We start from the raw sequence: 13765 nt of genomic DNA on the forward strand, positions 1-13765 counted from the left end.
TTTATTGTTCTCTTGCTTTTTTATATGGTTTTGCCACTTATTTATATATTCCTAAACAATCTATTGCTTGGTTTACATAATTTTGAACTTCATAGATGTGGAATCAAGCAGTCTTCTGTAACTTACCTTGTTTTTGGTTTTTTCCCCCACTCAAAATTATCTTCTGAGATTTATCAGTGTTGAGGAATGGAACAATTATTTATTCATTTTTAATCACTATCTAGTCTTCTATTTTATGAATATGCCATGACTTACAAACTTATTTTTGCTTTACAAAACCCTGACATTTTTGTAGGTTTTTTAAATCTGCTTTGCTCTTATACACAGGGCTGCCTTGAACACCCTTGTACATCTGGTGCTCATGTGCAAAAGTTTCTCTAGGTATTTACCTAGAGGTAGAATTGTTGAGTCGTTGGGTATGTGCCTCTAACTTTATTTCTGGATAATGCCAACTCGTTTTCCCAAGTATTGATTTACACTCATCCCTTCAGTATATGAGTGCTTCAGAGTCTCTTCAACATTTGTTATTAGCTAACTTTTGAATTATCACCAGTGTGATTGGTACAAAGTAATTATTTCCTGCAGTTTTAATTTGTATTTTCCATGTGTTTATTACCCATCTTGTTGCCTTTCTGGAAATGCCCATTTGTGTACTTTGTTCCCCTTTCTTTTCCTGTTGGGTTGTCTGTCTTTTTAGAGTTTCATATAATCTGGAAATGAATCCTTTGTTAGGTATATACATCACAAATAATTACCTCTGAGTTTATGGCTTTATGGGATTTCTTGATGAATAGAATTATTCATTTTAATGTAATTCATTTCATCAAATTTTATTTCTAAAAGAAATTCTTACCTATTCTGAGGTCATTTATTCTCCTGTATTTCCTCCTAAAAGTTTTAAAGTTCTGCCTTTCATATTTAAGTGCTTAGTTCAACCTGAATTTCTTTAATGTATTTCCAGTAAAGTTTTATAATTTTTGTCATAATTGTCTTACATATTGAGATAATTGTATGTTTTCTCTCCTCATATAGTCTCTTAAGGTAGTCTTAGAGTAATAGATTTGATAACATTAAATCTGCCCGTATTCCTGGGATAAATCTTACTTGATCATGGTGTACATTGCTGGATTTAGTTTGTGAATATTTTCTTTATGATTTCTGTACCTGTTTATAAGGGAGATTGATCTAAAATTTTCCTTGTTTTTTGTATCAAGTTATTTTAGCCCACCAAAATTAATTGGAGGGTGTTTTTCTCTTTGGTCTATATCCTGTAAAAAGATTGAAATTCCCTTTCCTTCTTATGGAACTTGTCTGGTACTTTTCTAATGTGGGAAAATACTTCACTGATTTAGTTTCTTTAATGGTTATATAACTATCTAGCTTTTCAAATTTTTTCTTGATTTCATTTTGAAGGTATTTTTTCTAAGAGTGCTGTTTTATTTTTTTCGAGTTTACTACCATAAGTGAATCATAACATAATAATACTACATTGCCATTTCTTTTGCATCCGAAGTAACACTGCATTTTCATTATGATATTGCTTATTTGTTTTTTTTGTCAGGATCAAACCTTGGTAGAAGCATTCAAAGAACAATGCTTGGCATTTTTATTCTCTTTATTGCAAATACTTTTATTGCAAATGCAAATACATTTACTTCTTATTTATTAATTTTTACTCTTGCCTTTATTATTTCTACTTTTGTTGTATCTGTTTGATGATCTTTTCCTAACTTCTTATGCTGAGTGCTTAGTTCATGAATTTTCAATCTTTCCTCTTTTTTCATGTATGCTATAAATATCTAAGTGCTATAATACCAAGGTTCAGTGTATTTTAAAAGTTTATGTTTTCATTATTTTTCATTTTATTTTATAACTCCTGTTATGTTCCCTTTTTACTTATGAATTATTTAGACGCATATTTAGATGCATAAGCAGTTTTAGCAAAGTTGCAGGATACAAGGTTAATAATACAAAGGCCAGTTGTTTTCCTGTATGCCAAAAATGAACATGTGGAATTTGGGGGGAAAATGCTATTTACATGAGCATGCAAAAAAAGATAAAACATTTAGGTACAAAGGTAACAAAATATGTACAATATATATATAAGGAAAACTATAAAACTGTGGTGAAATCAAAGAACTAAATAAATGGAGAGATAGTTCATGTTCACAGATAAGAAGACTCAATATTATCAAGAGAGTTTTCCCCAACTTGATCTATAGATTCAATGCAATCACAGTAAAAATCCCAGCAAGTTATTTTGTGGATGTCAACAAACCGATTTTAAAGTTTATATGGAGAGGCAAAGTACCCAGAATAGCCAACACAATATTGAAAGAGAAGAACAGAGTTGGAGGACTGACACTATCCAACCTCAAGACTTACTATAAAGCTACAGTAATTAAGACAGTGTGGTACTGGTGAAAGAACAGACAAATAGATCAGAGGAACAGAATAAAAAGCCCAGAAGTATTCCCATGCAAGTATAGTCATCTAACCTTTGACAAAGGTGCAAAGGCAATTCAATGGAGGGTAGTCTTTTGCCAACAAATAGTTCTGGAGTAACTGTACATCAACATGCAAACACACACACAACCCAGATACAGACCTTATACCTTTCACAAAACATTATTCAAAATGGATCATAGATCTCTTTGTAAAATACAAAACTATAAAACTCCTAGCAGATAGCATAAGAGAAAACCTGGATGACCTTGGGTATGGTGATGACTTTTTAGATACAGCACCAAAGGCACAACCGATGAAAGGGGTAATTGATGAGCTGTTTCATTAGAATTAAAAGTTTTATCGCTTCTTGGCCTTTTGGCTAAGATCAAGTGTAAAATTAAAAGGTTTTGCTCTGTGAAAGACACTGTCAAGAGAATGAGAACACTGGCCACTTTCAGAGGGAAAATATTTGCAAAAGACATACCTAATAAAGGACTGTTATTTAAAACATGCAAACAACTGTTAACACTCAACAATAGGAAAACAACCTGATTAAAATATGGGCAAAAAACCTTAGCAGGCACCTCACCAAAGATATACAGGTGGCAAATAAGCATATGAAAAGATGTTCAACACCAAATGCTCACCACACCAGTGATGACAACATTAAGTGCTGGTGAGGATGTGGACCAACAGGAACTCTGATCCGTCGCTGGTGAGAATGCAGGCTGCTACAGCTTCTTTGGAAGACAATATGGCAGTTTCTTACAAAACTAAATATACTTTTAGCATTTGATTCAACAATCATGTTCCTTGATATTTACTCAATGAATCAAAAACATGTCTACATAAAATCCTACACACAGATTTTTTGTTTATGGAAGCTTTGTTCATAATTGCCAAAATTTGGAAGCACCCAAAATATCCTTCAGAAGGTAAATGGATAAACTGTGGTACATCCAGGCAATGGAATGTTACTCGATGCCAAAAAGAAATGAGCTATCAAGCCATGAAAAGACCTTAAGTGCATATTACTAAATGAAAGGAGACAATCTGAAAAGGTTACATACTTTATGATTCCAACTACATGAAGTTCTAGAAAAGGCAAAATGATAGAAATAGGAAAAAGAAAAGTGGCTGCCAGCGATCGGGGAGAGAAGGGATGAATAGGTTTTTAGGGCAGTGAAACTATTATGCATGATAGTATAATGGTTGATTCATTTGTTAAAACCCATAAATATACAACCAGGGTGAACCCTAATTTAACTATGGACTTTGGTGATAACGATGTGTCAGTGTCGGTTCATTGATTGTAACAAATGTTCCTTTCTGGTGCAGGATGGTGATAGTGGGGAAGGTATGCATGTGTGAGGAAAATGGGAATATGGAAACTCTCTGTACTTTTTGCTCTATTTTATAGTGAAAATCAAACTGCCCAAAATATAAAGTCTTAAAAATGAGCTTATTTCTCCCATAAGTTTGAAAGATAATTTTACTAGGAATAGCTGTAGGCTGAAAGCTGTAACACTTTGGTTATTCCCACTATTGCTGCTGAAAAATCAGCTCTCAGTTTGGTAGCCCGTCAGTGGTTAATGTCTCTTTTCTTTCCTGGCCTTTTTTCTTTCTTTTGGCATTCTACCATTTCAACATGTTGTGGCTAGGCATCCATTTCTTCATTCCTGTTTTGGAATTCTTTAAGTTTCAGGTATCAGAGGACTTGTTCTTTCATTCATTCTGGAAATTTGTAAGCTGCTATCTCACTGAACAATTTCTTTTCCCTTTCTATTTTTTCCTTTAACTCCAAATGGAAGTATGTGAGACTCTTACTCTTCCCAAAATAAGCTTCTTAGAGTTACTTCATCTTTGTCAAAAGTCATAGAAAATATGTCCTGTGTAGGAGTTTCTGGACTTGCCCTTATTTATAATTCACCTGAACCATGACCTTCCAGAATTGTCCTCTGTTGTGAAAAGCCATTTGCTTAGAGATAGAGAAAATACAGTAACACAAAATTATGCTTTCCATTGGTGGGATTCATGGTAACCTGATTTTTGGCAATACGGCTGCCAAGTTTTCAGTTATGGAGACTATTATTGAAACATGAGGTGATCCCGTCTTGTGGGTCATGGAAAATGATAGAGCTGTTTCATGCTGGAAAAGGAGTGGGGAGTATCACCAATCAGTGCCATCTGCAGACTGTGTATATAGTTACCGGAAATTTGGAAATTTGGGCCATAACAAATTGATGAGGAGTTTCTAGGGCATAATTTAAAGCTAATTTTTCAAAGTAATTTACAACTCGTTTTTTATCAATTGGTTTCAAAAGGCCTCCTTTTCACCCATTAATAGAAAGATAAGACACCTAATCAGCTCCTCATAGGCTACTATGAAGTCGTAAACAATAGGGAAATGGATAAGCTAATTAACAGCTAAGGACAGTCTCCATCTGGAAATATTTGAAAGATAGCTTGCCAGAACAAATATTCAGATGCCTCTGCTTCAATACATTTCTCAGCATTTGGAAGGAACATATTCTGAATAAGAACCTGTAGGTAAACACCTGTTAATAGCATTCAGTATGGCCATAACCACTTTTGCCAGATCACCATCTAAAATTATTGAGACCTGTTATTGTCAGGGATCTCAGTTTTGCCCAGAACTTGCAATGGCAAGAAACATGAACAAGCTATGAGCTCTTTGTATATTAAAATAACAGTAGCACAGTTCAATCAGTTGCTTTTGCCTTAGTAATCTTAAACAAGAAAAAGTAAGCAGCAATTTTAAGCTGGCTGGACAGGATGGGGGGAGAATAAGGTTTCCCTTTGTTTAGATGGAACAGCTTGGAGATAAAAAAAAAAAAAAATCCAAGAGTAAACACAGAATACTGATACTTACATAGCATGGTTCCAATTCTCAGCACTTGCATTGGTCATGAAGATCAAAAATAATTGCAAGGGCCACCTTGGAAAACAACAAGTAACTAAAACTCACACAGTTCAGTACAACACTGATTGAAAACTTGTATGCTGCAGGCGCTGGCTGTGCTAGTCATTAGGACACAAAGAAGAAAAAGACACGGCTCCACCCTTATAGAAATGAATGCCTTCATATAAGTAAATTTAAGACATGCTATTCTAGATTCCCTGCCACATTGTGACTTGACTGCACTTTGGTGTGTGAGCCAGGTTCACCACACCCTGATAAAAAAGATGAGGCTGACACTTGATTATGACACACAGGAAGCTCCATTGTGAGGCTCTGGCACTTGAGAGGTGTGCCTCAGATGAATTCTCTGAGGACGAGGTGAGGAAGCTGGAAATGCTTTTTTCAGGGAAATTGTGCTGATGAGGCAGCCATCAGTCATTAATCTACAAGAAACAAAGAGTCTTTGATTCTAGTGTAAGCCTCGGGGCCATCCTTGTTAGTGCTTCTGCAACTTAGTTTGCCCCAGACTATCAGAGTTCATTGTCTCTCTCTCCTCACTATCAGCAAGCCGAGGCAGAACTCCTGAGATCAGGATACTTGCTCAGAGAAGTATATAGCTTTTGTTTTTTCCACTGAGAGGAATGACAAAGCAATATGCTTCATGTTGTTCCATAAAAGCAGAACTTTTTTCAAAAATTAGAATTAGTTTCAAAAACAGAACTTCTAAGATGGGAGTAAAGAACTGACTAATTAGTATTCCAATTAAATGAAATTGTAAGTACCTTCTTATTCATAAAATCTTTTCTTCCCATTTCCTGGCTTTAAAAGATTTTTTTTTCAGGTTGATATCCACCTGATTAATGGAGAACATATTGAAACCTTCCACGAAGATCTCACTTTTACACTGGACACATCGGCTTTACCAAATTTACCCAAGATAGATGATGACCTAAAAGGTATGTTCATATTCTCTATCTAGTATGTTCTACCAAAGTAGTTATTCTTTCTATTTTTCATTACTTCTTTCTTCCAGTGTATTTTTAGTATCTGTAAAGATGATGTGGCAATGTGTAGGACACTTTGGCAGGGTGCACTAGTGTCATTTACCTGAGGCCAGGGCATGGCCACACCTGAGTAGGCAGACATATCAGCTGAGCGTTTCGTCCATGATACTGAATGGACTTGAGATTTATGGAGAAAAATGATGACCCTCCAATTCAATTGGTCTCTCATCTCTTTGTTGAAGAGAGAATCCAAACAAATGTAATGGTTGCATAAATCAAGGATCGCTCTGAACAAGTGGAAGGCTGGTTTTTAGAGTGGATTCAGAGAGACACACTGTCAGAAGAGTGATTTATCCAGTAACATTCTAGTGAAGGCAGGATAGGTACACCAAAGGCAATCATTGTTATGGAAAATAGTCATGAAGGGAACATTTGAATCAGAAAAAAAGGGCTTTGGAAAGTTCTCAGCCTTTTTTGAGATTACACATCAGGAAACGAAAAGAAATCCATAGATCTGCCCTGACTTGTCTATCTTTGTATGTTTGGATTAGCTTCCAACATTTTATCCTTTGGACTCTCCATTGGGAAATATCTTCAAGAATTCCTTATGTAAATGTTTTCTTTTAGGCATCATTTCCTCAGGGACTTCTTCATCCTTTTAATCACAGTCTCTTTATGCTGATAAATTGCCTTCACTAATTTCTTCTAGAGTTGGCTTATCTATAGTATTTCAACAGTGTTAGCATTCCTACTGTGGGCCCTTTCTTCTGTAATTCCAGGTATAATTTTACTTCCCCTATTTAACCACTTGTTGTTTCTTTGCTACACTTTTTTCTTGGCTAATTCTCTTTCTACAATCCATTTTTATAAAATGTCATGTGGGTTTATCACTGGGAGACCAAGGAGGCAACACAACTGCACACTTTGCTATGTGTGGGTGAACTGAATAATAATCGTGCAATTACATGTAGTTCATATATCATGGTAATGTTACCAGAAAGGGGACCTGGCCCTGAGGGGTCTGCCTAGGGCCAGCCAGTAGTGTGTGGGTTCTTGACTTCTTTCAGGTCCAGGTGATTTATTAAAGCTGGGGACAGTGAAACAAGGAAGGGCCTAGGATAGAAGAAGCAACAGGAGAGGGACTAGGTAGGGAAATGAGCCTAGGCAGGACTGCTTTGGCTCACTAAGAAGTCAGAGAAAAGGGAGCCTTGGGGACAGGTTCAGGGAGTTAGCCCAGGACGAACTGCTGCTGCCCATTGCTGCCCTGGTTGCAAGTCCTGTGGAGTCCCTGGAGTTTAGGAGACGCAGGCCCTGAGAGGGGAAAGGGAAAGGGTCTTTCCTCTAGGAAGTTTTTAAAGGCTGGGAGTCTAGGGAAGGTCTTAGGGGAGGATCTCAATAGAATATTCATCAGCTTTATACTAATGTGCCAAAATAAGATTTATTCCCTTCTTGAGTATGGTTGGCAAATGGCACTAACTGGATTTCTGCTGTCTCCCAGAGTTGGGTGATTTAAGCTATTTACTCTCCACTGGGGAAAGTATAAATCATTTACTCTTTAGTGTTCTTGGTTACAGAAGATAGGATTTTGTGATTTACTAGATAGCTGTAAACTGGTTGGCCATTTAACTGTCTGTCTCAGTTTCCCTATTCTGCCTGTCCTGGCTTACTAGCCTATCTCATTAGGACTGCCTATATATTCAGAGGGTTTACACTATAATTGTCCATGTTTTTCTTGGCCTAATTTTAATTACTGTATGCTTATGAAATTAGCTTTGAAGATATTCTACAAATGAGGATTTATTCCCACTTATTTGAAATGGTTTCCTTACTAATTCATTTTTAGGAGTCTTACTGGTTTCGCATATTCTTTACCTTGATCTTGGTGAACTGGTAATTGTTTCATGGTCCTCTGCATTGAATTAAATGCTGTTCAATCTTAGTATCTATAAAGTTTTAATCTTCCACAAAGATGAGGTGTGGATTTAGAATCTAAAAGAAGAATTATTATTCCTACAAAATCCTCATACAGAGAAAAAATCTGAAATGTTCTGCTTCCCATTTGTTCAATAATACTGTAGATCTTTAACTTTCTAGTGATTATGCAGTTACACCTATTTACAGTGGTATGAAGATCTCAGTTGACATTGTCACCTACTCATTTTATTTTGGTTTTACATAAAAGTTGTAATTTTTAAGCAGACCATATATCTATGCCTCATAAATGTTTAGTGTTCTTAGAACTCTAAAGAAACATATATCTGACCTAGAGTGCTGAGCCGTCCCAAAAGGGATGGTCTAATTGTGATCAATTAAGCTGCTCTATGTAACTTCCCAGTTAGAACAACCACATTCCATATGACCATCTTTCAGTTTCCTTGTATATCTGCAATTGTCTTCCATTGGTAGATCTACCAAGTGGCTCACTGACATATCGCTTAGAAGATCTGGCCTATACAAGAAGTGGGGACAAAGGCAACTCTGCAAATATAGGTATGTTTTTGCTTATAAAAACCATTTTTCACATGTCTAGAATTGATTTCAGTCACTTAAGTTTTCATTTGGATTCAAACAATGGAAGTTTTTGTTTACTGTGTTGGTTAAGGTATATTAAGTTGTCCAATGCTATCTAGCTATTTTCTTACTGACATAACAAAAATGTGTACTTCAGATAAACTGTGCCTCTCAAAAAAACATTTTTGCAAAAAGATAAATAATTTAAACATACTTGGGGCCAGAAAATCCACTCCTGTATCATAGTATTATAATGCACTTATTGTATGAATTAGCCTGTTGATAAGAGCTCCCTTTTAGTCGTCTTTTCCCTAATTTCTCTAAATAGTATAATACTTTATTATCACCATATTTCTATTTTTCCTTATTAATATATATTTCCTTTATTTATATATTTTTAAAGAATATCTCTTCACCTCTTAAAACTCTTTTCTCCTTTTTCTCTCCAGAAATTGCCAGATCCTTTTCTTTTCTCCTTAGAATAACTTCCCTGGTTCTTTTTCCTTTGTAAGCTCTTGGAATGCCATTTATTCGTCTCTTTACTGAAATCCCAGGAATAACCAGACTATCATTTAATAAATGCCTTTAAGTGGACTGTAAATGTCTTTGTTCTTTAGTAAAAACAACATATATGTATAACCAGAGTAGACCTAAATCTCCATTGTCTAGGGAGTTTGCAAACTGTAAGGAATACAGGTGAACAGATACTTACTACCGTGTCAGTATCTGAAATCTTACAATGACTCTGTTGACACTGTTCCTGGAAGGCCAGCTGCATTATGGCCACAGGCGGTTGGCGTACTTTATTTTCACCATTTACCTGTTGTACTTACTTGAGCTGTTTGAGCTGAGATAACTAAGAAAAATGGATTAGCCAACCTTTTATTCCTGAACATTCTCTAGTCAGTGATTTTCAACCTTTTTCATCTCATGACACATAACTCATTACTAAAATTCTGCAGCACACCAGAAAATATATTTTTTGCCAATCTGACAAAAAAATTAGTATAATTTTGATTAATTTACAAAAAATAATAATAGTAGTAATTACCTACCTATTTTGCTCCCAAGTGACTTTTTAAAAAACCGGGTGCCTATACTCATATATAAGGATTTCTGGTATCAAGTATTAGCCAATCAGATGCATCCTTATTATTCAACAAACCAATAAAATGCAACTCTGTTCCATAACCTGTATATTTATGGTTCAAAACTGGACATTCACGCCAGAGGGCTACTGTTGTGTTGGCTGTTGTCATTTTTTGACAGTCTAAGGGAAAAGAGGTCAGTGTCCCTGACGAAACAGTCAGATATTGCGTATTTTAAAAACTCGCGCAGCACGGTGTGCCATGGCACACCGGTGACCAGAGCAGTGAGCATGACTGTCAGTGCCTTTCACTTCTGAAACTTACAGTCTTTTGAAGTTAATATTCTCACATTTATTGTTTGATTTTGCATCAATCTTCCACCCTCTCTTCTCAAGTTGCAGCTGTTTGTCATATGCTTAGTTTTAAAAATGGAGGGAATGAGAGTAAATTTTCTTAGAATTTCATAATACCCTTTGACATAATTAAGAGTTGCCAGACAAAATAAGGAATGCCTTGTTAAATTTGAATTTCAGTTAAAGAATAATTTTTGGTGTAAGTATGTCCCATGCAATGTGTAGGTATGTCCTAAGTTAGACATGTCTAAACCTGGCAGCCCTAAATTAGAGGAACTCGGTACTTGCCAGAGAAGGGAGAATGACATGTACCACTGAGAGGTTCACTTTGATGGCAACAGTTCGTCCACGGTATCTCTTCAAATCCCCTTTCCCCTTCTGCGTCCTGTACACAAGGTCCTCAGCGAATCAGATTAAGAAACTTGAAAGTAGTGAGTCGTTTTGATCAATCGCCAGCGTATCTGCTTAGTAACGCGATGTTTTGCATACAATAGGCGTCATAGCGCGGCACCCGCTCTACTACCCATACTTAAAAAAATCTCTTACTGCACAAGCCGTAGAAGATTATTTCCAACATATTCTGCATAAGGAACAACCTGAAGAAAATTCAGTGATAAGGTACGGTTCAACTTCAGTGGCTGACTTACCACATTTGTATTTGGAGTTTATAATAGTCGAGCATGTTGATTTTGAATTAGGCGATTAATAGCTTTTCTTTTTATTCTGGGACTTTTTTCTTTTGCCCCATTGATGGGAGATACAAAAAGCAGTGGACATGAATGCTGTCCTTCAAAATGAACTGGTGGACTTGCTGAACTGACACTCTTTAAACACTAAAGTGACAAAATTTGGAGCATCTAGAAGTCAATATAATACCCTTTACCATGTACTAAATTGGATGGTCTGACCACCAAACCTAGGAGATGGGAGAGAACTGTGTGTGACATGGACTGGGAAAAAGTTGGAGAGAAATAGTATATTGGCCCTTTAGGTGTTGCCTCAGTATGAGAATCTTAATATAGTTGAATCATATGCCAGAGAAAATTTATTAATAAAATATAAGTCTCTTTTGGTTGCTTTCTATAAGTGAAATGTAAATATAGTCTAATTTTCTTAAAATTAAAGTTTTTAAAGAGTACATGCAATATACTCAAAATATGGGATAATATATACATTTAAAAATGAAATTATATATGTATTGTTTGATATGATTATGTTATATACCTTTAAAGATTATTTTCAATTAAAAACAAATTATACAGTTTTTCTTTTAATCAGATTACTATTTCATTGTTTTTAACTTTCATTTATTTTTTGATAGCTGACTTTTAGAAATTCATATATCTTAACAATTTAATCTAAGACCAGAGGACTGAAATAATTAGATGAATTTATTTACCATCCAAAATGAACAATCAGAACATTCAAAGCTAAAGGTGGTATGATAGATGTTACAACTTTGTTTTTGGTTTTTTTTTGTTTTTTTTTTTTAGAAACTTTATGTAATCTCTTAGTGTTTTATTTGTTGGAACATAACTCCAGACCTCCGCTTCATGCATAGATGCCGCTACTTCTATATAAATAATTTTTTCTGTATTCTTTGATGTTGGAATATGGTCTTAAGCACCTGCTGAAAACACATTGCAAAGTTTTCTCTGTTTTAGCTCATTAGTGTTTTATGCCTGACTAAAAGCAACAGTGAGGTTCTACATTATTTTTGATACCCTTTGCCTCAAAATAAAGCCACTGGACGCTTTTCACACCACAGGTGAATCTTTTGAAATGCCTTGACTTATTTTAGATGTTTGGAAATGTCAAAAACTTCCTGGAAACAAATGAAAATGAACACGCAACAACCCAAAACCTATGAGACACAGCTAATGCAGTCCTAAGAGGGAAGTTTATAGCACTATAGGCCTACCTCAAAAAGCAAGAACATTTTTTAGCAAACTATCTAACCCTACAACTTAAAAATTTAGAAAGCTCCCCTGTGAAGCCATCCAGACCAGGGCTTTTGTTTGCTGGGAGTTTTTTTTACTGCTGTTTCAATTTCATCAGTTGTTACTAGCCTATTTGGATTTTCTGATTCTTCCTGATTCAATTTTACCTGATCTCACTCATATGTGGAATCTAATAAACAAAATAGACTGAAGAACAAAATAGATCCAGAGACATAGATGCATAGAACAGACTGATGAATCTCAGTGTGGAGGCAAGGGTGGGGGAGTGGGTGGGGAGAGATTAATCAAAGAACTTATATGTATATATGCATAATCCATGGACGCAGACAATAGTGTGGTGAAGGCCTGAGGGGGTGGCAGATGTGGGGTGGAGGGGACCAATGGGGGAAAAAAAGGAGGGATATTACTAATACTTTCAACAATAAAGATAAATTGGGGGGAAAAAAGCTATTGGAATGGAAAGTGCTGTTGTACTTTGATAAAGGAGATTAGAAGGCAGGGCATTGCAGTTAGGTTTATGCAAGAGTTTGTGAAAGACAGGCGAGGACCAATACCAAAGAGATCATTATCAGTGTTTTGAGTGGGCGGAGTGTTTAAAATTGGCTGAGGCTGCAACCGAAGAATCACTGGAGCAAGGCTTAATTGAAGGGCTATGATCCAGTAGACTAGGGTCAAAGTAGGGTGAAGCTATTGGCAGGTTGAAGCCCATTGGCTTAGTCATACAGGACAGACTTAGGTAAGGCTGAGGTCATGATCAGATGACTTAGTAAAGCATATTAAGAATGTCTTAAGGAACATAAGATACCCAGATTGGCAGAAGCTCAGGTCTGGCTCTGAGGGAGTACTAAGAATCAGTTCCTATAAGTTTCTTTTAATAAGAGGCTATGTTTAACTTAGACCTTTTTATTTTTTAATCCTCACTTGAGGATATGTTTTCATTGATTTTAGAGAGAAGAAGAGAGAGAGAGAGGGAAACATTGATATGAAAGAGAAACATGGATCAGTTGTCTCCCATAGGTGCCCTGACTGGAGATTGAACCCACAACCTAGGTATGTGCCCTGACCAGGAATCGAACCCACAACCTTTTGATTTATGGGACGATACTCCAACTAACTGAGCCACCTGGCCAAGGCTAACTTAGACCTTTTCTCTGTCTAGGCAGATACACAAGTCTTTCATAAATGGCTCTGCCACTATGTCAGTACCTCTAAGGCTGTGTTTACTGAGGCAAATCATCAGCTGCATTTTCGAACTACCAAAACCATGTTTGTGTGGGATAGCCCTGCTCTGCTTGGAGTCCTCAGCAGGGGCTCTCTTTGAGGCTAAGTCCTCTGATTTACTTTAGCCTCCTTCTGGAATTTCTACTCTGTTCCCTCCCTACCCCCATATCCTGGGCAAAGGGCCAAGCTTATAAAACCAGGCTTTGGATCAGGGTTTAGACATACATAACCTATAAAAATGTCAGATTTGGCAATA

General features: G+C 36.2%; 1 protein-coding gene across 1 annotated transcript in view; it reads left to right on the top strand.

Annotated features, from left to right (window-relative positions):
* Window positions 1–13765, top strand: part of LOC308556210 (uncharacterized protein) — a 91800-nt gene that overhangs the window by 59973 nt on the left and 18062 nt on the right. Inside the window, exons 16-18 of the mRNA XM_081135381.1 lie at window positions 6213–6327; window positions 8782–8865; window positions 10822–10945. Of these exons, the coding sequence (XP_080991507.1) occupies window positions 6213–6327; window positions 8782–8865; window positions 10822–10945 (323 nt within the window). The remainder of the gene's footprint in view (window positions 1–6212; window positions 6328–8781; window positions 8866–10821; window positions 10946–13765) is intronic.

Source organism: Miniopterus schreibersii (assembly GCF_964146895.1).
Source record: "Miniopterus schreibersii genome assembly, chromosome: 4".
In the NCBI taxonomy this organism is placed as follows: Eukaryota; Metazoa; Chordata; class Mammalia; order Chiroptera; family Miniopteridae; genus Miniopterus; species Miniopterus schreibersii.